This window comes from Ochlerotatus camptorhynchus, unplaced genomic scaffold, assembly GCF_037179485.1.
Source record: "Ochlerotatus camptorhynchus isolate MF236.1 unplaced genomic scaffold, CSIRO-AGI_Acam_v1.1 ptg000143l, whole genome shotgun sequence".
Classification (NCBI taxonomy): Eukaryota; Metazoa; Arthropoda; class Insecta; order Diptera; family Culicidae; genus Ochlerotatus; species Ochlerotatus camptorhynchus.
The window spans coordinates 640,282-666,865 of NW_027040633.1; the positions used below are offsets into that span (position 1 = coordinate 640,282).

Sequence of the window (26,584 nt, forward strand, 5' to 3'; positions counted from 1 at the left end):
GTAAATTTGAGTTCAATCATACCACGGCCAATGATTATAAATAACAAAACATGTTTATTTTTTTTATATGTTGCATGTCACTACATATATTATATAAATTATACATTGCATGATGTACTATTACCCAAGCAACAGTTTTTGTTTTATTTAAGTTTTATAGCAGTTGATATAACCAAATTATAAAACCTTCACTGACGACCACATTGCTTTAACAATCTCCTGAGAACCGCAATACAGCCATGTCATGGCCAATTGGCCCAGTTTTAATGCAGTCATTAAAACTTGATATGCGAACTACTTTAGGAGCATAGGATTTATGTCAGTTTTATCACTCTAGACGTGATTGTTAAAAATGAAAACATAAAACCTCCTCCAGGTCAGAAAGTTTTAACAGCCTTCTAATGACTACTATAAAACTATATTACAGCCGCATAAATCGCTCCTGAAGAAGTTGATAAAACATGATACGCAAAACATTTTGACAACTTTGAAGGTTTTAAGTTGGGGTTTTTGGATGATAGTTAATATTGAGAAATATTTTATTGTGGTTTTATTCTTTCGATGTTTGATGTGAAATCATGATCCTTGTCAGTTGGTAATAATGGCTGATATTATTGTACATTGAAAATAGGACGACTTTATTATAATTTTAAACCAATCTGTATATGCTTCACAGCATGCCGTGCAATATTTATGGTGATTATTATACCAAATAGGAGCATAAATTTAGTGCGCCATATGAATACTAAAATATAAGGATATTTTTAATTTGTCTGCATTAGCACCATGCATTAAAGAGTCATTCAAAGATTATCTATTTAGTACAAAACTGTTACTACTGTTGAGCAATAACCAGTCACATATTATTTAATTATACATAGATGTATGAAAGTGTTTTATTGCCTATCAATTAAAGCGTAATTATTCATACTGTGTGAAATTTGTTCATACGGCGACATTTTTTTTCGTTATAACTTGCTACTCCTTAAAAATACCTCAATATAACATATTCTCCTAGATTGGAATTCTATAGCATAACATAAACCTAATGGTTGTATCTTAGCATTTCGTAGTCCAAATTGAGAGCGTTAAGTTATATTTAAGCTATATAACTAGCTTGCTGGTTTTATTCGGTACACCGAATCAAAACAAAACAAAAACCATGACCACCTGTCAAAAAGTCAACATTTCAAGCGATCCTCCTATTTTCGCTTGTAATCAAGATGTAAGAAATGCTTATTGGATCCACTAAAAGCTTTTTCAATACAAGGTTTAAAGCCGTGATGTCAATACTGGCCATCTCCAAACGGATTTAGTGAAACTGTCGGCGTTGCTTTAAGAAGGGTTCGTGGATCTTTCGGAAGTGTATCGGAAAGCCGCTTGTTCAATATTTTTAAGAGCTCCTTCACCGCACTGTGCCTTATGTAGGGATCGTATAACTGTAGTTCCTCCAGGAGTTTCATATTGTCGATCGTCTCATCTTCATCGTGTTCAGATGCACTGAAGGGGTTTTCATTTCATATATCTGAATAGATTTGTTTTTTGTAATGACAAACAATTTCAGAGTATTTTTTGTTGTAGCAGTATATTTCTTATCTGTGAATCTTAGGCCTCTGATAAAGATGATAGTTGTAATGAAGCTTTAATGAAGGTCTAAGACTGCTTCAAGTTTTATATCGGTCATAAAAAGTGTACCATAAAACATAATTGTATGTTTTGTTTTGGTTTTATTCTTCAGTTATAAGTAGTGATGCAGAACCACCTTACAGCTACCGTTAAAACTATGAAGTCTGAGTTTTAATTTAGTAGTCATAAAACAATTTTATATACGACTTGACGGCCTGATTTTATGACAAGCACACAAAACCGTAATACAACCACAGGCTGGAAAGGATGCTATGATAAAACAATGATAAAATAAGAATAAATCTTGCAAGCATTTAGATTGTTACTTGGGTACTATTAGCTTAATATTCGAGTTACCCAAGCAAGTCATCGAAATTAATATGAAGCTGATGAAGCAGAGGAAATAACAACATTAAATAAAATTATATTTTTCGTCTGTTAGTTATTCATCACAATTTTTAGCATTATTGTTAGTACCATTCGAGCAAAATATATTTAATTGCCTTATATACCCTATACATTTCAGTGCTGCATCCACCTGCCATTGTGAGCTGAGGAGGTATAGAGCTGCATCTTATTATATGTAAAATATTTCTTCATTGCAGTAGCAACTATATTATCCATATAAATGTATTTCATTATGTCATATTTTAATGTTCTGATATATTTCATTTCTCCATTGCATATATTTTCATTATATAAATAAATACTGGGTTGGGAGGGAGCATCAGGGTATCATTCAAACTGAAACTGGACGATGGTATGATTGACAGCTGGAGTCTAGGAGGGAATAAACCCTATCATTTTCTTTATCCTACCGATTCGATTGTGGTGGTGTGAATTCTACTCCAACAGTTTCAGGGCGATTGACGCGCCCTTCTTAACAAACCATCCAGTAGGAAGCTTAATAAGTATTGCGAATTGTGTTATTCGATTTGTTGGAGCGTATCGTTGGAAGGAGATTCTTAAATTCCCGTGGATTTCGCGTAAGTGTCTCTGCTTACGGGTCCACCCTTCCGTTTTTGGCCCTTCATACAGCGATATAGTGAATTCAGATCGGTACCTCAAATTGATCTTGCTATTAAGTGGAGCTGCATCCAAGACAAGTCTTGAAAGGATGGTGGCTACCTTACATACATACATACATACAATTATTTTTACACGGTCGACTTGATTCCAATCACATTATCCGTTTCAAGCAATAGGTAATCGAATGACATACTTAGAAAAACATCACAATTTTTGGTGTGGCAACAGAAATTTTTTAAAATATGTCTATATGGACCATAGCATGCTATAATTACAAATGGCATCAAAATCCGATTTTTTAAAAACATTTAAGCATGTCAAAAATCAAAATCTCGTAGGTTTTTGTTTACACAGTTTTTTACACGGTTTTTTTTACACTGTACGTATCCCCCGTGTAAAAAAAGACCTGAGTGTATTTACATCGAAAAACGATTTGCTCTCACCACTGCGTATCAGCTCCCTATAATGACGTCACTATTTGCCTTTCCGATATTTACGAATTCAGCAACATTTGAAGGTTTGTGCTATCTCCCTCCTGTGCTCATTGCCCCTTACCATCACGACAACTTTTAATGGAATAGTATAAAGGAAATAATGTCTTGAGGTACCAACGTAAACAAGCGTATTAAAATAAAAGTAAAAAGATCGATCTACCAAAGATTGATTCTTTGGTACCATTTAATCAGTGGATCGATTCTGGAGTCAAATTTAAGATCGATCCGTCATAGCATCGTAATGATTGTTTACTTTGTCCGATAGGTAGCCGGTTTGACGGTTCAATAGGTAGACTTGGCTTCACTTTTGGCGTGACTCATTATACACCGACTCTAATATATACCTGCTTTTCTTTCATAAGAGCCAATGTCGCAAATGTAAACAATGACTTTTTCCACGAATTAATCATTTTGTTCGACCATTTTCCACAGAGATGGCGCTGTTCCGCTGGTAGGAAGTGATAAAAATCCCCATATAGAAATTGAGAGAAGTGGGAATAATTCGCTTTCGGTCCATATTCAGGTCAAAAAAAGTGAACGACAACCTAAAGAAATTAATCAGGGGCTTTGTCGTTCAGTTTTGTCCCGGAAATTATTGTTAAACAAGCTACAATTAAATAAAAATGATTTTTCCCCATACAGTTTTACCTGCTTGACTACCAGTTCCCAGAGAGCCAAAAAATTCAAATTCGAGAGAGAAAATTTGCTCTCACGACTTCAATCTCTCAACATGCCATGTATTTTGTTGACACTCGATTTGTGATTTCCCTTTCACAGATTACAAAATAGAGTACCTGACACTACAAAACATGTCTGGTTCCTCTATATATGCATTTGCTTTAACATTTGAAGTCCCTCCTTTTTTACATATTCTGCGCAAAAGATACTTTATGCCCCGCCCCATACATAAAATTCGGCGGGAAACTCTGTGAGGGGTGAGCTATTTTGTGTGCAGAAGTGTAAAAAAGGAGGGACTTTGAATAATAATCTAAATGCATATATAGAGGTACCAGACATGGTTTGCACTGCAGTGTCCTCTGTGAACAATTATAGTAAAACAGATTGTGTGTAGTTTCCGATAGATGTCGCTGCAAACAACAGCAGTGACATCTGATGGAACATGAATGCAGAAGCTTGACAAAATGATTAATTGTTCGATAATGAAAAACCACTCCACCGTGAATATCTTAAAACTCCGTCGAAACTTCCCTCGAAAATTCAGATGCTGCCAACGAAGGTTCCCAAAGACTTTCGACGAAGTTTCCACGCATTGTCGGCGAAAGAGGTTTTGCACAATACCAGCGAAGAGATTGGATGCTGCAGACGGAGGCTCCAACCATTTTCTCACGTTATCGATTGACGAAGTTCCGCGAGATTTCGGTCATTTTGGATGCTGCCAGCTGGAGTTCCTGAAAGTTTCAACGGTTTATTGTGCCTTCTCGGCGAGTTATATTCTGCATGATTTCAAAGGCGATTCTAGCAGCTGCCAACGAAGGTTCTAGGAACTTTGCCTTGTTCTGATAAAGGGTTCATCCACCAGGATTACGTTTGACTTAATAAAATACATTGGGGCTTATAAAATAAATAATATTTCTCTCATGCCAAAGTTACGAGTTCAAATCTCACCTCCGGACAAGTCACGAATGACCCAAGAGTGTTAAAGTGACTATAATAAAAATAATAATAATTAAAAAAAATAAATATAAAATAATATTTATTTGTCAACATCAACAGACTAAATGTAACCCCAATGTATTTTATTTAGTCAAACCAAGTCAAACGTAATCCTGGTGGATGAATACTTTATCAGAACAAGACAAAGTTCCTAGAACCTAGAACCTTCGTTGGCAGCTGTTAGAATCGTCTTTGAAATCATGCAGAATTTGATTCGCTGAGAACGCGAGAAAACTTCGTTAAACTTCCCTGGACCCTAAGCTGGCAGTATCAATCGAAATTCCACATTTTTTTTTATGTAATTGTAATATTATAATATAAATATATTACAATTACATAAAAAAAAAGGAATTTCTATGGCGTTTTCTTGCGATCATGGCGGGCGAGGTTCCATACGATTTCGGTGGCGATTTATGATGCTGCCAGCGGAGGTTCCAAGGAAGTTTTACGGAGTTTTCTCGCATTCTCAGCGCCAGCGGAAGATGTTCTGCACAATTTTGGTGGAGGTTTTTGATTCTGCCAGCGGAGATTCCAGTTTCGACGGCACACATACTATATAAGAACTATATACGATATCAACGGAAATACCCTTAGCTACAATATGGAACCAATTTATCTAATTTGGAAAAAGCGCAGCGAGTGAATTTTATCTTTATATTATACTATCAAAGTTACCCGCATTTTCAAATATACCCCGTTTTACGGTAATGACGTTTTGATATCTGTCAAATTGTATGACATTTTGTTTAGTACATCATCATTTTTGTGATTGGGGATCTTAAAACTAGGTGTCGCATGACCAGTTTTGGCTTTGCTTTGATTCTCCAATGAGGGAAAACAAAAAAGGGGTCAACTTTTAGTCAGTTATTTTGCATAAAGCTCCACATATGTTATGTGATTCCTGACCTTGCTGAACATTATGATGGCATCATAAAGTTGCAGGGTTGCTAGTGTAATAGGATGCTTGGTTTATTGTTCATTAACTCTTGATCGCAAGTAATGCTTATGACTATTTCAGCTGAACAAAAAAGCGAAGAACTAAAAAGTGGACGCCTACACAGCAAAAAATTAATTTTGATATCAATCAAAGTGGATGCATTTCAATCGTTTCAAAAATATGGTGTAATATTACTATTATTTTCTATATTTATATATAAATTAATAGATTTGAATTGGTATCAGCATGGTGAAAAGTATTATGCTGTAACACATAAACGTAAACGTCACAAAAATACCGCAAAACAACTATAGTCAATTCAACTGATTTAAATCCATGAGCCAAAAATATCTCACTTGGCTATTTAAATCGTTAGCGTTCATTTTTTCCGCATTCGATCGGGTTCTCCCTCGGTAGAAAAAATTGTTCGGCTGTCTTTCAGTTTATCCTTCATTCCGTCTACTGCTGTCAGTTCCGAGTCTACCTGGATGAGCCACTTGGTTGGAAGAATTTATACTCGTTCGGCAATTTGTTTGTAGGTGAGGATCGCTATTGTGTTCCTGTGGTGCTCGCCCGAGTGAACGAATTTTCCCTTGTTTGCAGTCTATTCGCAGTTCAGTAGAAAATGCGCAATATTTTCAAAGCCCTTTAATTGCATCGAATTCAGCATCAAATTTGGCTGATGCAGTGTAGCTCAAAATTGATCGTACAGCTGCATTTAAATTTTAGAAAAACGTTTCTAGAAGCACAAGTTAAAAAGATACGTCTCAAATTTTTGGCAGCTGACTCAGCATACATTTATCAGTTATTGTCTCAGTATTAGGCATATTTGGTTGATTTTACAAAAAGTTAGAGCAATTTAAGAACAACAAAAATAAACACACTTTTTAATGAAAAACTTTATTTTCTTGAAATAATATGATCATAACTTCTTAAAATTTTGCTCATTTTTAGTCGTAGTAAGAATCATTCATATGCCACTAAGGGTTGATGCATATATTATGTCACGCTCTAAGGGAGGGGGAGGGGGGGGGTTCAAAGATTTGTTGACAAGCAATGCATTAGGTATAGAAAAAACGTCACGATAGGGGGGAGGGGTTAATTTCTTGCTCTATTTAGCGTGACATAATTAATGCATGGGCCCTAATTTTACTAAAATTCTTCAACTAGGTAAAAAGTTGAAAATCGAGCTTTACTAAAATAAATCTAACTTCATACAGGCTCTTCCAATAAAGACCAAAACTATAGCAATAAATCAATTAACATCTGTTCAATCACCAGCCACGATTTAAAAATTATATATCTGTTCACCATGTTTCAAAAATTGTCCTCTAGGGTGTACGATCAATTTTGAGATACACTGTATATGGAAATAACACTTATATCTTCATGTCTCTGATCATTAGTTTTGTATAGTTGTGCTTTTCATAAAATATATAGAAACATGCAATGATACTGCTGAACTCGAAACACGTTGGGGTGCAGACAGATGAACTGAGGAAAACCTTCTCAACTGAGAAAACTCGCTCACACGATGAGTCCAATTGAAGAGCACTCACTACGCCATCATTACTAACCATCACAAGCATTCCGCCGAAAATACTACAATTGATGATTCATCGTGGAGAATTAAACTAAGCTTCCTGGTGCTCGTAAAATAGAGCACGATGACATATGTATCCAGTAATGTTCATCCATCACACCATACCGTGTGTCAACTTTAATGCCAATTAACCTTTCCCAATCGTCGTTGCTCTCCGAGGTGGCCATTGAGTGCAAAAATTCGCTCCATGCATGGGTGAATGAATGGATGGGATGGATGGATGGACGGAGTAATTTTTACCAATTAATGAATGGGTCGCAGGTCACGTCGTGTCGACGGGTGTCGTCGTCGTAGTCATCGCCGTTGGTCCCTATGTTATACACATAGGTACGGGTCAACTAGAAATGGGATGAGGGTAATGGTTTAATTGTTGTGTTGGGCTGTTAGTTTTCTTCTTATTATTTTTTATTTTGGAACGAACAGAGTTGATTCCGGTCCAATAATTAGAGAAAACCTTTTCAGTGTTTCAATTAGCAATTTTCCAACAGGAGCAATCTTTCGATGATGATTTATTCCATAACAGTGTTTCGAAGAATTTCTGAGAAGGTCGCTTGTTTGAGTCGTTTGTTTAATTCACGTTGTATAGTGTATAGTGTATAAGTATATGTATAGGTACTATGCTTTCAATGTCAGTGTTATAGATATTATTACCTATTATTGTTATTATAAACCCATTTGATATGGACTTACCTTGTTGGTGATGGATGCATGGTGGAGTTCGTCTAGCGTTGGTCGATTGTTTGCCTGGAAGGACAGGATGTTTCTATAGTTATCAGCACGTGGCAGTGCTTCCCTTGTGAAGTGTCTGCAAGTGGAATCGACAATGGATTACGTTTAGTAGGTAGGTTTAACATGTTGTAGGTGGTATTGTATATAATGACGTACAGTAAAATGTGAGCAAATTGAGCAACGAAGTGTTGGGAATATGTACCAATCATTGCTATTCTTCTTATTATGGTGTGTTCCAGGAATCCATATATGCCATAATTGTTGCAGATAATAGTAGGAACGTATTGCCATGACTGACGTTTAAGCATATGAATGTATCTTTATTTTAAATTCTCAGGTGATTTCATGTGTAGTATGTGAGATTGTGGCTCATGTCATATTCTGGGTACTTCCCCGAAAGTATTTGGAACATATCCGGGTGTGATTACTGTGGGCGAGAGAACTGCATATGACCAAATGGTGCTATACAGCAATTACTCTAAAATGTTTACTGATATTCGGCTATTTCTCACCTAACAAGGTCGACAAGGCGTTTGGGCAATATTTTTAGACTGCAAATTTCGATATTCTGCTTAAGTATTCGGCTGAATGCTGTGGTGGCAGAAGATTCAGTGCTTCACTAAATTCAGTAACGATTTGTTCAGCTCCTCCACTCTTCAGACTTTTACGTTTCAATAATTTCCAATAACCGTAATTCCAAATTATTATCATTCAAGATTAATTACATTCAATCATAGTGTTGGAACCAGGGTTGCCAAAAGGAAATCTGTGTTTTTGTCCAAAAAAAAAATCTTTGCATCTTAGTTTTTGTCCAGAAAATCTGTGATAATATCTGTGTTGATAATTTATTAATTGAATCCTTCCAAGGGACATTGGAAAGTGATTGAGCCATTTTTCTGACAGAGACAAAAAATAGATAAACATATGTGTATAATAAATTACTTATGGTTTGGCAAAAAATTAATACCTCTGACATTTATCGTTCTCTTTTTCCATTCCGCAAAAAAAAACATGCATAGATATAAAAGTTAGTTATGATAAAATTACACTGAAGTGCAAATTATGTTTTTTCATGAAACATCTAAAGTTTAATTTTTTAAATGTTTTATCATATTTTAAAAATCTGTGTAATCTGCTAAAATCTGTGAATACAGAATCTTGGTTTTAAAAACTCTGAAAAATCTGTAGAAAAATAGATTTGTATTGTGGTAACCCTGGTCATGACAGCAGCGCTGTTTTATAACTTTTCAGATTCAAGTAGAGAGATGTGTAACCGAGTGGTACTCGATTATGACGACTGGGTTCGGGGAGAACGTTTATTTCATGTAACAGTTATTTCCCATGGATTGTTGTATTTCGATTTTAATTTCATCTTTAAATGACAAAGTTATAAACGGTCAAACCTTACACCTTTTCGTGACGGTCGCCATTTTAGATTTTCGATTTACCCCAGTACCTTCCCGTAAGACGTAGTCTACGTCAAAAAACTTGTCTGCAATCAACTCGCATTAAAACTTAATTATCGTATGTTTCGGTCTTTTAATTTGGCCTTCTTAACACTCCGAGTACGATGCTTTCGAAAAACGTGTAACGGCAAGTTTGCAATGGCATAACTTAGCCATTTCTTGATGAATTTCAAAAATTGAGGTATCTCTAGAATTCCTAGGGTCTGTAGATTATTTTGATTCTAAAAACGTTGAAATAGAGTCGTCTTCTTTTTCAAAATGTGAAAAGAGTCGTTACACGTTTTATTTTTAAGTGTGTTTATGGGTTTTGCAAATGGATTAAGGTGTATAATCTACATTAATGGGCACAAATGTTCATAAATAGTTACAATACCTTCATGGTTCATATGCATGGATCCTGGAGACCCCGGGACGGTCCTCCGGCAGATACGGGAAATCCGTAAAAGTGGTCCAGTGGTTTCTTATATCACAGTGTTTAAAAAAACTGCAGAGCTCTAGGATCAGTTTCACAGATTGACAAATTTACGGATGTTCCGGATCATGGCCATCCGGATCCATGTGTATGTCACGACCCTAAATTCTATCTTAAATCGCAGTTCCAAGAGATTTAGAAAAAAACTGGGATTTTTTCACAGTTTCATGGATGATCCATTTTTACGGATGAACCGGATCTTTTGGAGGACGGTCCAATGGCCATCCAGGTTCATGTTGATGTCTCGAGCCCAATTTTTTTCATTTTTCGAAAAAAAAAAACCGTGGAACTCTTGGATCAATTTTATGGCTTGCTTACTTGGCTAAGGCCTTGTTGTCCTCTGCTGCCTTGTTGTCCTCTGCTGTCCGAAGAAGTCGTCCCCACTCTACTCGATCCATGGCCACACTTCACCAGCCTCGTAGTCTGCGAAGGGTATGCTGGTCGCCTTCTACTTGGTCGATCCACCTTGCCCGCTGCGCGCCTCTTCTTCTTGTTCCTGTTGGATCGCTTTCGAGGACCATTTTCACTGGGTCGTCATACGGCATTCTTACGACATGCACAGCCCACCGTAGTCACCAATTTTTTGCAATGTGACGATGGATGTTTCTCCCAGCAGCTGGTGCAATTCGTGGTTTATTCGCCTCCTCCACGTTCCGCCTCGCCTCCTCCACGAACTCATCGACCACCTCAATTTCGTCACCGCAACATTGACTTCCCTAAAACCTCTTCATGTATTTTGTCTTTGATGCGTTGATGGCAAGTCCAATCCGCCTAGCTTCAGCTTTCAGTATGATGTACGTTTCCGCCATAGTCTCAAAGTTTCGTGCCATGATGTCGATGTCATCGGCGATGCCAAGAAGCTGGATGGACTTCCTGAAGATCGTGCCACTCGTGTCTATCCCAGCTCTTCTGATCACACCTTCCAACGCGATGTTGAATAGCAAACACGAAAGTCCATCACCTTGCCGTAACCCCCTTCGATATTCAAAAGGACTCGAGAGTGTCCCTCCCCGATACTCTAACAACGCACATCACTCGATCCATCGTCGCTTTGAGCAATCGCGTCAGTGACAGGCAACGGCATAAAAATTGGGAGAGTATCTTGTAGGCGGTGCTCAGCAGTGTGATCGCCCGGTAGTTGCAGCAATCCAACTTGTCGCCCTTTTTGAAGATTGGGCATACGACACATTTCATCCACTCCTCCGGTAATACCTTCTCCTCCCAAATATCGGCAATTACCCAGTACAGCGCTCTAGCCAGTGCTTCACCACCGTATTTTAATAGCTCACTTGGTTGTGGCCTCATGGCCATTTGGGTCCATGTTTATGTCTTGACCCAAAATTCTTTCTTATACCACAGTTCCACATGCTTTCAAAAAAAAAACGTAGAACTCTAGGATCAGTTTCGAGGATTGACCATTTTTAAAGATGTTCCAGATCTTGCAGAGGACGGTCCCATGGCCTTCAAGGTACATGTTTATGTCACGACCGCAAATTAATTTATGTAGGACAGTTCCAATTGTTTTCGAAAAAAAAAAACCGTGGAGCTCAAGGATCAGTTCCATACGTTAACCACTTTTACGGATTTTTCGGATCTTCCGGAGGACGGTCCGATGGCCATCTGGGTCAATGCTAATATCACGATCCCAAATTCATTCTAATATCACAGTTCCGAACGTTTTCAAGAAAACCACGGAGCTCTAGGATCAGTTTCGTGAATTTTCCACTTTCACGGATGTTTCGAATCTTCCGCTGGACTTCATATGGATAGCCATCTGGGTCCATGACCCAAATTCATTCATATATCACAGTTCTTAATGCTAAAAAAAACGTGGAGCTCTATGATCAGTTTCGTGGATTGTCCACTTTTACGGATGTTCTGGATCTTCCGGAGGACGGTCCCATGGCCATTTATCTCCATGTTTATGTCACGACCCCAAATACCTGTTTATATCACAGTGCCTAATGTATTCAAAAAAAAAAAACGCGGAGCTCTAGGATCAGGTTCATGGATTGACCACTTTTACGGATGTTCCGGATTTTTCGAGGACCGCTCCGTTGCCTCCAGAGTCCATATATAGGAACCATGACTGTATTCTGGCTAATTGTGAACACTTGTGCCCATTAATCTAAATTACAGATCTTGCGCCACTTGCAAAACCCTATAAACACACCTTTAAAAAAAAAACGTGTAAAAACTCTTTTTGCTTTGTAAAAAAGTAGACGACTCTATTTTCAATCTTTTTACATTAAAAATTGTCTACAGACCCTAGGAATTCTAATGGTACCACAATTTTTGAAATTCATTAAGAAATGGCTAAGTTATGCCATTGCAAACTTGCCGTTACACGTTTTTCGGAGGCTTCGTAGTCGGCGTAAAGTTTTTTACCCACCGTATTCTGTTAAGGGAAGTTGTTCCTTCTTTTGTGTAGTGCAAAACGCTTCACAATCTAAAACTAAAACTAGCCCTAATAAAGATTTCAATTCCTCGAAACTGTAATCAGCTTTTTGTTGAAGACTTGAGAACTGAAACAAATGACTAGTTCTTCAAGGTATTTAAAATTCCCTGGAAGACTTTTCCGTAGATTTAGATGCTTTTCTAAAGCTACTGGAACTTCCCGAAAGATCACTGAATTTCTTAAATCTTTTTAAAAGTTCCTGATGTAAATTGAACGGCCTTGAAGTTATTTTTCCAACAGTTTTTGAAACTTCAACATGGATCTTCCCTTAAAATTTCTAAACTTCTCTGAATTTCTGGCACTTGAATGAGTTTTTCGTTTATTCATGAAGTTTCCTCAATTATCAAGAAGTTCTCAGAACTTCTCTATCGTCTTAACAATTTTCCTGATATGCATACTTTGCACTTAAGACTACACAATTAGAATTAGAATTAGAATAACAACCTATAATAGGTCATTTGAAAAAAGTAATTCATTTTTCATACTTTCTTATAATTTTGATGATTTTGGCTAAGATTTTTTTATAATTTGTCTGGAACATTTGAAAGGGATTTGGAAAACCGAGAATTTAATTTTATTTATTAATATTATTATCGAAATTGATTGATGAGCGTTTTAGTAGAATATTTGTATACTTTATAACGTTGTTTTTTCTTTTAATTCTTGTTTTTCTTTTACTAATTCCCTTCCACTATTTACTTTCACTATTACTTTAAAAAATATATAACAGATACTTGGCTATGACTTGATACTGAAGAAGTTTGCAAGTAGTAAACGAAAAACGTATCTGTTATAGTATTTTTAAAGTGATATTGAAAGCAAAAATCGAAAGTAAATAGTGAAAGTAAATAGTGAAAGTTAAATAGTAAAAGTGAAAGTGAAAGTGAAAGTTCAACAACGAAATTAGGTATAATACTATTATATGTTATTTTATGTTTACAATATTCTGGACTTCAAACGTTTTTCAAAATTCTGGGATCACCAGGAAGAGTTTTGTAATCAAATTTATCGTAATTCATCGTTCATAATCAGGCACACCGATTTTCCGCACAGCAATTGGTCGTATAGCTTTCGAGCCCTCGGTTTGACGGATGCAGCTTGTTTTTCACTCCGCTTTAGCTTCTTCTGTTTCTTATACGTCTTTAGACCCATCCTTGCCTTGGCCCGCTGGACGTTACTCTTCGAGGATCCCACTTATTTAGCCACGTCTCGAACCGAATCACTTTTCTTGCGAGTTAAAGCTTGCACGATTTTCCGGTCCAAAGTTTTGGCCAACAGGGTTCGGTTTACGTCCTGATTTTTGCTTGGCCTAGAAAGTTGCTTCATCACCATACTTCGGAATTGCGTTTCGAACGGCTCTGATGCTTAAATCTTTCAATTTCGCTAATTGACTCAGATAAATGTTGGGGATAGTACACCATTTGTGCACGATCTGTTTGTGCTTTACCGAAGAAATTCTTCGCATTGTCACGGAAATGTAAAGAACCGTCACTTGTGATACACTAAACTGTTGGTCGAAATGTAAACAATGATTCAGCGGTAATCAGCTGTTTAAACGTCATCTGAAAAAAGCAGGGGTGTTCCAAAGTCGTGCTTAGACATTCTGGGACACCCTATAAGCCCTTTTAAATAGTTAGTCACGTACAATACTAAGGAACCAAATGTGTAAAGATTCATGTTGGGCAATAACAAAGAACTGTGCAAAACTTCAACTTGCCCGGTAACGGTCAATTAAAAAATTACGAAAAAAAAACTTAGTTGAAACAGTTCCACTATCGTTATCGCTGAAACATCTGGATAACCTGCATTCAAATTTCAAATAATTTTATCGATTTGGTGTTGAAGTCTTACGCTGATAACTGAAACATGACCATGCGGATAATATTTCAAGTTTTGAACTAACCTTGCATCATTTCATATTCTATCATGATAACAATTGATAACCAAATTAGTCGAGGTTTATAACTAAATTAGTTATGCGATAACAATAGCAAACAAAATGATATCTGGAATAACAAGACTTGCTTCCAAGATAATATCAGACACCGCTAATAGTTTTTCGTGGGCTACTCTTAAACTAGATGTATGATAAAGTGGAATTTGCAACCAATAGCACATCAATTTTTTTCTATCTAAATGATATCTGGAATAACAAGACTTGTTTTCAAGATGTTATTTTACTTTGCTCGGGTACGCAGTAGATAATTGGATCAATTTATAAAGTGTATATATAGTGGCAGCGAAAGCGATCCTGCTGACTGTATGTAATTTTATCACCCACCTAAAACTCCTGGCATATTTGTTGTCGTCAATCAGATTATCCTCTTCGTCTTCGTTGGAATCGGACCCGTCACCGTTTTCCATTTTGAAGCGTGTAGTCTGTGAGTTTTTTCGCTCCTTGTCCCGAAAGCTGGACCGGATCGACTGTAGTCTCGAGGTGCGTCGCTTCACCAGTTCGTCCGGAAAGGTGTCATCGTCGGTGTTGGCATCAGCGTTGCCGTTGGTGCCAACGCCACCACCACTGTCGCCACCGTTTCCTCGCTGGTCGTGGTTGACTGGATTCACCTGGAAGCGGTTCGCCGATCCGGATCGGTGCATCGTGTTCATTTCCACCTCCTTCGGTTGGGGCATGATGGCGTTTGGATAATTGGTACGATTAAAATTGTCGAACCAAGTGGTCAGTGAGTGGTCAAGTGAAACGACGTTAAATGGTAAAATTCATCGAGGGAATCTGTAACGATAGAATAACTTTATTAGTTAAAATATAATTGCCTTTAATTCTTAAATGAAAGAATATTTCGAAGATAAGGAACAAAATTTTATCATAAGTAAAAATATCATCATTGACATATCGATAAACATATCGGAAAATTCCGTTTTCCAGCATCAACCGGCTTATTATTTCTGTTTTTGATGACACACGCATTCCATATGTATCAACGTGGTATTCCAATCAATTGAAGTTTAATTTCCATCGCAACGTCATTAGACACACAATCAATTTTCAATACATAATCACAAAATTCGCACATGAATACGAAAGGAGCCAGAATGGTAGAAATACGCCGTAATTTCTACGATTTTTGCACATTGAAAACCAATTACGCTCAAAGGTGCCAGTGACACACGCAAAAGAAAATCACGTGGGATTGTTAGGGGACTAAAAAGCGAAACGACTTCCTAATCCTGTTCCGAGAACAGCGAGTGTGAAGCATAAAGGTGGAGCAAACCGATTAGATTTGAGCCAATCGAACTGTTGGCTGTGGTACCTAGGCGGTATAGATTGCCAAGGCGCTTTATTTTGAATGCACTCCCGGGATAAAACAGTTTATGGGTGAAATTGAAAGCGGGATATAAACTCTATGGTTAGCAATTAATTTAATCGTACATTTATAGTGGAATTTTTGAAAACTGCACGTTATGTTACATAAAATGTCTTGTCGATGCATTTTAACGTACACCGATGCAATGAATTTTTTGAAGCGAATAAATAAATTTGCTCATACAATAAATATACAGTATGTTTAATAGCTATGATTAAATCCTATAAAACAACAATAAAGACAAAACAAAATAATTAAAAAACAACAAACACTTGAAAACTGAAAACTTAAACTCCACCAATAAGTACAGGTTGAGTAGTGGCAAAGGACGGAAGATACAATAATAAAGTGAGCTTCGGTTCAAATCCCAATATGCAAAAACATAAAAAAGGTAATTACAGCTGTAAACAAATTCACTACCGGTAGTGAGTGTGGTCGAAAAAATAGTACTTGAAGAGCCAGCTTTGGTAGATGGGGCTGCTTTTTTTTTTCCTTGATTTGTTTTCCGTCGATCTTGTTTCACTTAAAATTTATCTCAATTTTTGGAATTCTGCACATTGTACATTTGATTGTGCCAATGCTTTTGAATTGTGCCAATGCTTTTCCAAATTATTTCATGATTTTAGCAATGCAAATCAGAAAGATTATGGTACTTTGCATAAATTTCAGAAACTCAGCTGAACGAGGTTTTCTTGATATTGGTATATCAATTTGATTTCAATAGCATTATTTTAAAAATAGTATTTTCAACGTACGTTGTATTTTCAAAGCATTCCTGATTTTCCAGGTTTTATACAAAAATATGCATTGTGGAAGCAGTTCGTTCCCAAGTAACATTTTAAGTTTTATGAAATACAACAAAGCTACTATAAAACAACATTAACCTGTCTAGAATCTGTCTAGTTGGCCCACTCTGGATAACGTTCTGAAGGGTACATTTTCGATGCTCTTCAAGATTGATTTACTGCAAAATGATTGTACAATAAAAGCTATTTGGCAACAATTAAAACCATTATCTGAGCCATTTACCCTAGCTTGCTAAGTTCACTAGAAAAACAACAATCAAGATAAAAAAGGATTCATAAATACCATCCAATCTTATCAAAATAATTAAAATAAAAACTGATCGTATAAAAATCCTGCCGAATTTCCAAAATTATAAAATACACTGGAGTCGCTTTTTACGCGGGTGATACGTCCCGCGTAAAAAAAACGTGTTAATTCCGGAATCCGCGTAAAAAAAACCGCGTAAAACGCGACTCTAGTGTATAACGATAAACCTCGTAAATTCTGAAATCCGCGTAAAAAAAACCAAAATCCGCGTAAAAAAAAACCGCGTAAATTCCGAAATCCGCGTAAAAAAAACCGTGCAAATTCCGAAATCCACGTAACAAAAAAACCACGTAAAAAAAACCGTGTAAAAAAACCGCGTAAAAAGCGACTCCAGTGTAGTTCTCATGAAGTTGCCTAGTTTTAGGTGCCATATAAAATTTGATGTGAAATGTACGTGAAAACATTGAAAAACTTGAGTCCGCCCACGGAAAACATCGATTTTACTAATTATTTAACATTAAGAAAAAAAAATATATTCTTCAGATCGATCATTAAGCTTAGCCGAAATTTTTATTTCTCAAGATTTTTGCATTCTAAATATTTTCTCATTGCTTAATTAACTAAAATAAAGCTATATCCAAGGAAATAAAGATTGAAAATCGAAGATTGTAAAAAACGAACAAAATAATTGTAATATGGCGGAGGCATGAAAGTTGATTTTCATGGGCCATTTGTGAAAAAGTTATTCTGCTTTCAAGATAACCTTAACAAATTCATAAGGTTTTGAAATGGCTTTTATGAAGAAAACTTGTAGACTGAATTGTATTTATCTAAAGCCATTTTGCTTGATCCTAACCCGTTCAGATTTATGGCAGCATTTATGGTGGTAATCTTGCCTACAAAATGTTAAACGTCAAAGTTTGTTTATCTTTCGATAGTTGCGCTGTGCGATTCAGCGTTCTTCCAGGCGATTCTCTCCCGATGGCTTGGAAGCAGTTACTCAGAAAGTGTTCACAACATTTCGCATTTCGCACAGCTGTAACCTCGATCATTCCCGAAAAGATCCCCTTTTCTGGATGGTTCTGGAAGTGCACCATCAAACGATGCAGGAATGTACGGTTGAATGATTTTTTTTTCCAAGTGATGACCCTTTCACCGAATAAAATCTAGTCAACTAGTGTCCGCTTACTGACAGTTTCAGTGGTTTTCTGTCGGTACTGATGCAAGTTATTCCGATCTTTATCTATTCGCAAGGTCTGGAGAAGGCTGGTCTGTTTTCAGACTGTTTTATGAATTTGAGAACCACGCTCACTTCACTTTTCTCCACCAGATGCTCAGTCGTTGATGGTAACCGTTCCTCCGGACGTGCTGGTTCTTCTAAAGAACTAAATTTTACTGAAATCGACTTCGCTTCGGTCGTTAGCATCACTTGAATTCTTTCTCCAACTTCGTTTATCCTTCGAGATATCCTTGTCATAAATTTGGTTTTTATGCACTGTGAGGATCCATCCTTAAAGTTCAATTTGTAAACAGAGGAGATTTTATGATAAACTTTTAAAAGCCTAAAAGGCAACAATATATGCATTTTACTCTGCTTTAAAACCAAATGGTTTTATGATTGCTTTTATAATGATAGAACAGGTTTATAGAGTATTTTATCAAGAAATTAATAAAAAATTGCTAATGAAGTTTATGATTGATTTTTAGAACAGTTTTAAGGTGGGATTGAGAACTACTTTAAATTTAATTTTAAAACACAGAATTGTTACTTGGGTTGTATGCTGCAGTATGCAACATATGCAAAGGATGTAAGAAATCCTACCTTACATTGGATGTAAGAGATTTTTTTGCGTGTACTGTCAATAGACAGGACTTGGAATACCTAGAAACTTTTCCGAAAACACTATACGTAATTTACCGAATACCAGAAGTCTTTTAGTCCGAAAATTTAATGTTTAACTCAGTAGCATGCTAGTTCAGCAGTAATAATATGCTACTGAGCTAGTTATTCGGAAGTTGGGGTCGATCCAGAGTAAGTCTCTTTTAGTTTCAAGAAAGTGTGAGACGCTCAAGAAACTGGAGACAAGCAGCATAGGACTTACTTCGGCCTACGGTCTACGTGCACAGATACGTAAGTAACCCGATATTTCCTATGATTACTCGTACTCCAGCCGGAGCTGGCATCACGGGGAAAAAGGAGCTACAACGTCTATGTGCAGCAAAGGAAACCCAGGCCTTTGCTCAAATCCTAGTCTGAATGATAAAGCAAAGAAAGTAAGTAAAATGCGAGATTGAGAAATAGTGCATCCGAATTTGAATTGCAGCGGCCAATCTCACCATTAAATAGACACAATGTAGATTTCATCATTTCCGCAACGTATCAAATCCGGTTGCATGGTGTCGTGCACTTAGCATAATTCTAATACAAAGACCAAATACAGTACAAGTGCAATTTTTAATTATGCTTGCCCCCTCCCTCAGACCGATCAGATTTGTAATCACGTCGTGTCGAGTCAATTAAAATCGACACGTGTCGTACGGGACAGCTAGCTCTCCAATGTGAGAATGCATACAGCGACCGTCAGCGAGGACATAGTTGTAGTCGAGCACGTTCCTTATAATGAGCAAAACACGGACTAACCGCACTGCACATAATTTGCTACACTGGATTAACAGGTTCACAAAGCAAACAATACAGGAGAATCGTCAGGACACCGTTCCAGGTGGAGTCACACTAGGTATTTACCGATGTTGTGTAGGTGTGCCGCCGGTACAGTTTCAGAGGTCTCGTGGCAGGATTCTGAATTTCATTTCCGTTGAAGGCAGTGTTGATGTTGATGCATCTGTATGGAAGAAAGCCCCAACAATAGGGATGTAATCGTGCAATTTACAGTGACATAACCGACATGCATGTACTATTCGAGAGGTCTGAGATATGTTGATTGAAGGGTGAGTTATTGCTCGCCACGGTGGATGACGCCATAAACGTAGAAATATGCATTTGGTACGTGGTATTTGCAAAACTGTTACGGCACAACTCGGAAACGCAGTATGAAAGGTAAGTGCTAGTGATACTGCAACTGTCAGGTGACGAGTAAAATAGGTACCATATAACAAGTCACACGCCTCTGAATTGACTATATAGTCGCAATCGGAAGTGAAATAAAATTTGTAATTCAATTCGCATAGTCGTACTCGATGGCGATACAGCGAATCGCGACTGCAATTCATGAATGACTTGGCATATGTAGTGGAGTGGACACATCTGGTTCAGTTAGATTTACGTATGATGACAGCCTGCGGATTTTTCATAAAGCTACATAGGCTATAGACATACAGGCCATTATTCAAGCCATTATTATTTTCATGCCTTTTGCTGGTCATACTTCGTAGAACTCATGTAAATTTTGGTGCTCCTCAAAGAGTCACATATGACACAAAATTCAATCACAAAAAACAGAGAGTCAGCACTGATAGACGGTCAAAGTTACTGCATCAAAATTATTCAGATCCAACTTTTCTATGCGGATGATGGATTTGAAAAAAAATCAACAAGGTAAAGTAAAATTAAGAGTCCCGAAACCGATAGCAAAAATAAAACGCGAAAAAAAACACGATGAGAGACATCATGTAATCGAATAATGGAATAATGGATTGGGAATTTTCCTTATTAGAGAGTTGAATAAATTTTTCTCCTTTAGTTTGCTTAAATCTTTGGCTTTTATTAGTTAGGTAGGTTCCGATTCTACACATTGTAGTTTCATTTTTATACCTGTGATCTTGACATTTTATACCTAGGGGATGAGTACTTAAGGGGGTTAAATTTTGAAATGTTCTTTAGTGGGAAGGTCACTGATGAAGACTGCACATTTAGTCGAAATACGTATATGTCATGGATACCAAAATAATTCAGTGGAATTAAATGGAAGATAACCTTTTTGCTGTTTTATTTAAACATTCCGCCAACAACCCAATTTCATTACTTCATTCAATGTAAACGTGTTTTTCATCGGAACACCACTTTGAAAAGATGCACTAGTAGCTAGCATTTGCGTTTCACGCTACGGATCAATTTTGTCGCAGATTCCAAACCTGAGAAGTTATTAATTATCATTTCTGTTTTTTCGATCTTTTTGATTAGGGAAAGCCTCTGGGACCATCACTCAACACGCTCTCACTTCCTATTCCACTTCCGCACGTTTCTCTCATCTAAACTGTACTTATTATTTTACGCTGGTGATTGACGTTAGCGTTGGGAGATAAAAAAAAGATTTGAAGCAATCAAGTAAGAAGCTGAGGTTCAACTCGTTGAGGAATAACGTTTCGTACCGACCCTCAATCCTCAGTCGCTCACTTCCGATGACAGTGAAGGATCAAGTGAAATATAAAGCACACCACCGTATCATATCGCGGAATCCAATATTTAATAATATTATGTAATTGACAACCTTGAAACCAGCCGAATAAATCACGAAACCATCATGCACTTCAACCATCGAGTCTCTTTCTAGGAGATGTCAACAAAGATTTTAATTATGTGGATTCACACATAACTTTCATAGAACGCTAAACACATAATGTTTATAAACAACACACCAAAGGCGTGTGTTTTACAAATGCCAAATATGTGTATGTAAAATAAATCCGGAGAACTTCGAGATCAGAGCATAATTGTTACAAACACGTCAATCACCGATTTCTCGCAAATTAAAGCTCAATCAGGAAACCTAACAACACAAACAGACGAATGATTCCTCTCTCATTTGGTATAGTTATGTTATCCGAAAATTGAAAATGCTGCAAACCAAACTGGCTGCTTTGAAGTTCATCGGATGCCTGGTTTCACAACGGGCTTCCCAAATAATTGATGCAAATCTCCTCCTCCACTGCTGGGATGAGAAAGTAGAGGTCTCAATCGAGAACGGTTTCATGAAGCGGGAGTTAAAAATCACACATTATTTCACTAGTAAGTAGCTTGAGTGCTGATAATTAAATTTTGGTTTCTTCCAATTTAGCGTAAGTGACCAATGACGTTGAGTCAGTATCCGTCTTTACTGAATACGAGCTCCAGCTAAGGTAACATTTAAACTAAATGGCTGGGGCATAGGAATTTTGATACGCGGTTCCTCTTGCTTCGACGCCGTTTTGACAACTGAATAGTAAATGGCAATAACAAAACAGAGGCAACGCACACACACCTACAAACTGAGGGGTACGCGCACGCTTAAAAAAATATACCAATTTACAGTCGACCAATTTTTGACCGTTCCACCCTTTATCCCAATGATTCTATCAACTTTTCACTGTAGCCGTTTTCCAGGCCTATAATAGTTGATGTTATTCGGGATCATTAGTTGGACCGTACTCGTTCAATTATCCTGCTAATCCAAGTGAGCCTTCTGCCGGGTTATAGCCTTCTGCTTTGGTGTAAGCACCTAGCTTTGCTAGGATTTAGGAGCTACACAGCAAAAAATTAATTTTAATATCACATCAAAGTGGATGCACTTCAATCGTTGCGAAAATATGGTGTAATATGACTTGCCAAAAAGGACAAAATTATCATTAACACAGTGCATGAACTGGCATTAAGCTGCCTTTACTGCATTTATTTGTTGTTGTGGACATAACAATTACATGAGATTTTCGACATGATTGAAGTGCATCCTCTTGGATGTAATATTAAAATTATTTTTTTCCTGTGTAAGCAACAGGTTTTTTGTATTAATAATGCAACTCAAACTTATAACCACTAAACAACATTTCCCAAAGTTGCCGTCTTACAAAAGTTTGTTAGTAACACCCTTAGCCAATATTTGGAGGGTGGTGCGCTTCCACTTCGAATTTGCAATTACCCAAATCTCGGAAATCAGTACCCCATTTCACCTGAGTTGTTGCAGTGCAGTGGACGTGAATTAACAGTTTCATTTGTGAACGTGTCGTTGAAGCTGATATTTGTACACCTTGGGAGTGGTTCCAAGAATAAGCATCTCACAGCGAAACACCTTAAGCTGGAAATGCCGTATCTCTTTAAATTGGAGTGATCATTTAGTCTATCCTATTTATCTTCAGAGAACACCCCATGCCTTGCAATTATATTTTCTCTTTGAAAATTCATAAATTATCTCCCATGACAGAAGAACAGCCCACGTTTGAGAAAGAAATTGAGATTATATCTGGTAACTGGAGGATAAGGTTCCGAAAACCTTTTTTGTTCTGTTGCCAGCGTTTAAATTTCTTAAGTAAGATAAAAAATCCTTGGATGTACGATCAGTATGAATAAATTAAATCAAATCCACCTTCTGATAGGCATATCCACCGGCTTATCCAATATTACCAGAGCATGCCGTGTATCCAGTGGTACAGCCAGGATTTCTGTCTAGAGGGGCTTTATAAAAAATGATGAGCTCCCCAGTTCACTATACATGTTTAAGTAATAAGTAGGGATGACATTGACATACAACATACACATTTTAGCAAAGAAAACAATTGTAAGCATATGAATATATTCATCTATAATATATTGTTACGACTGTCATGGATATGGTTGATTTAAATTGAGATCTCATTTTACTAAAAATAAATTACAAAATAGGCCAATGTGACACAACATAAATTTGGTTAAAATATCTTAAAACATGTAAATGTAACGTAGAGATGAACCAGCCTAGACTACTTTAAGGAATAATGCTGGGGAGTAAACATTGGTTCCAATCGAAACAAGAGTAACAGAAGCATGACTGTCGCTATTCCCGGCCACGCCCATACTTACTTAACGAGAGGCCACCGACTTAGTGACACCCATAAGTGCTACGGAGTTGGAGGGTTGGGTAGGGTATTCGGTTAGGATTCACCTCAAGTTGGCGATGCAACCAAAAGTAGGTATTGTTTATTTGTTGTTTATTTAATCTCTCGATAGCCGGCTATCGAAAGAACATATTCATTTTGTTGAGTGATCATGAATTTTAGGAGTCATGACGGAGAGCTTGGGATTAAACCCATGATTTTCTGCTCAGTAAGCAAAATCGATCCCTCCAGGGTCATCGAGCATCTCAGAACTATAAAGCTTCACGACAATACAGGACTATGTTTTCGCTTGATATGCAAATAGTCTCCGAGGTTAATGTTCAATATCAAATATACAAATGATGGTGGCGATTTATTGTGCTGTGGAAGAGCTTGGGGTTAAATCCATGATTTTCTGCTCATTAAGCAAAATCGATCCCTCCACGGTCATCGAGCATCTCATAATCCACAGCGCTTCACGTCAAAGTAACACTTCTCTTAAAGTTTGCACTTTTACAGTATGAAATGCCTTACATATGTCTAACGCTAAAATAATTAAATCTTCCCACGCATTCCAATATTTTTTCATGACCCGCCTTACTACAAATATGTGGTTATCTGTTGATCTACTTCTAGTAAATGTAGCTTGATGAAATCCTGGTTCTCCTGTGAATCTTCGAAGCTGATTACCTATCCATTTAGCGTAAATTGTGTATGCTACGTTACGAAGTGAAATTCTACGAAAATGTTCTGCTTCCTGACTTTTTTGGGATCGGTATCTGCGTTGACTTATTCCAATCTGATAGCATTTTGTTTTCCGCTCAAACCATTTCAATAATTCTTACCAACTCATCTATCGTTTCTTCATCTGCATTTTTAAAATATTCTACAAAAACTATATCTGAACCTAGAGACTTCCCATTGCATATGTATTAACTTGTAATCTGATTTGACTGGCGTCGGTAGCATTGGTGCTCAGCACGGACAACAAATTAGCCAGGGAGGCAGCTCCCACACCTGGACCCTACCTATCGACCCATTAACTAATGAGCCGTTAAAAAAAACCCTTATTGAGCATTACAATCTCCTAGTACCAACAAGTTTCTCCTGTATTTATGGTCTGACACTAAATCTCTCAGAGTAGCTAAAAACTTATTCTGTGTATCAATGGGAGCATGCACATTAACCTGTACTAGCTTATTTCCTCTTATCCATAGTTTACACCACACCTGCTTTTGTTTCTTTAATATGCTAATTTTTATTGCTGATCCTTTCTTGATCAAAATCGCTAAACCCCTTGATTTATTGATATTATTGTCTTTCGCTGACCAAATATCAGACATAACTCTTGACAACGCTCACGCAAACCAACAACATCATCGGATAGGGGCAACCACTTTTTCACCTTTCCGGAAGTGGTGTGTTTGTCTACTTCCAGGGTAGTTGCTTCCTGCAGTACTGCTATTTCTATGTCATACACCTCTTATGTTTCATCAATTTTCTCCCTTTTTGATTCTGTTTTGCACCCTCTTACGTTTCAACTCGCAATTTGTATTACTTTTCTCTTGTTTTACTTCTAGTTAGTTCTCCTGCATTGATTGGTTTCCTTTAAACAGATTGATTGATAACCTGCCGTTTGCTTTCATTGACCTGTTTAATTGTGTCGTTGTTATCTGACATATATATACCCTCTAATGTTCCTTCTTTATAGTCCTTCCTGCCATTGTAATCCTCATCATTCTTCAATTAATTTATCTTTCTTCTTTCTTTATTGCATAAAACACACTGTTCAACAATTTTTGCATCAGTTTTTTGAAAACTAAATGTATCTGGTTCAACTTCCCTTGTCCTTTTAACTACACTGTCATAATGGTTCTGAATTACTCCTCCTGTATAAAATAATGTAATCTAGTTATTTTCAACTTGTTGTTCTCCGAACTCATACGTTATACCATTCTGGTTGGTTGCATTAACTTTTACCTTAAATATTTCAGCAAACACCACTATTGCTTCTTGACCTAGCCAAAAACCATTTTGGTTAAATTTTTTCATTACTAACCCAAAACTACTTTCAGCGTCAATATATTCTGTTAGAACCTCAAAACGTACCCTATTCATCTGAATGTAACTTACTATCATTTTACGAAGCTTATCCACATTATAGTCAGACATATAATATTGATTGTTTATCAGTGGTGTCTCGTCCATATGTGCACCTCGTGCACTGCACAGTCTCAAATTTTCAAAAAGTAAAATTTATATTACTTTTAAGAGGCAAAAATTTAATACTCAATTAAAACCATTTTTGTCCGCCCTAATTATTTGTTTCATATGGATAGTAACTGAATTATCCACCACATCACTGGATAGTAGCTGAATTGTTTACCACATCGCTGCTCAACCTCCGTTTTACCCGCCACTGAAAGAAATGTACGTAAAAACAGAAGCGAGGCATAGCGATCTTGTTTTCACGTACGGGCACGCTGGGATTTTACCACGTGCAGACAACACTCTTTTTGGGCTTCTATGGCGAATGAGCGACACAAAACAAGCAAGGAAAATATGCCTTCGTTCTACCAAAGCCACCGCATGCTTAGTTCTCCCAGCCTGAGCACTTTTGCTTGTGCACCAGACACGCTCGTATTTACAACCAGATCAGTTGTATATGTATTGAAGTCCCGTAAGCATAATTGCCGCTGTGTTAGTGTTTATTTTGTGCACTTCTATCTTTGCACAGTTTAAAGAGAAGAGAATAAATTGGCACGTATAGGCAACGTCGCATTTGAGTTTCTCTCTGAATTGATTGAATCTTGGAGAGCCGTCATTCGTTGTATCCCAAGTAACAATCTAAATGCTTGGAAGATTTATTCTTATTTTATCATTGTTTTATCATAGCATCCCTTCCAGCCTGTGGTTGTATTACGGTTTTGTGTGCTT

At 37.1% G+C, this 26,584-nt stretch overlaps 1 protein-coding gene across 2 annotated transcripts in view; it reads right to left on the reverse strand.

Annotated features, from left to right (window-relative positions):
• Ncc69 (sodium chloride cotransporter 69) overlaps positions 1-26,584 on the reverse strand; it is a 165,368-nt gene that overhangs the window by 28,780 nt on the left and 110,004 nt on the right. For both annotated transcript variants that reach the window (XM_065221506.1, XM_065221505.1), the window contains exons 4-5: positions 14,770-15,219; positions 8,054-8,168 (exon numbers count right to left, since the gene is read on the reverse strand). In XM_065221506.1, coding sequence (XP_065077578.1) covers positions 8,054-8,168; positions 14,770-15,119 — 465 coding nt within the window. In that variant the 5' untranslated portion in view covers positions 15,120-15,219. The remainder of the gene's footprint in view (positions 1-8,053; positions 8,169-14,769; positions 15,220-26,584) is intronic.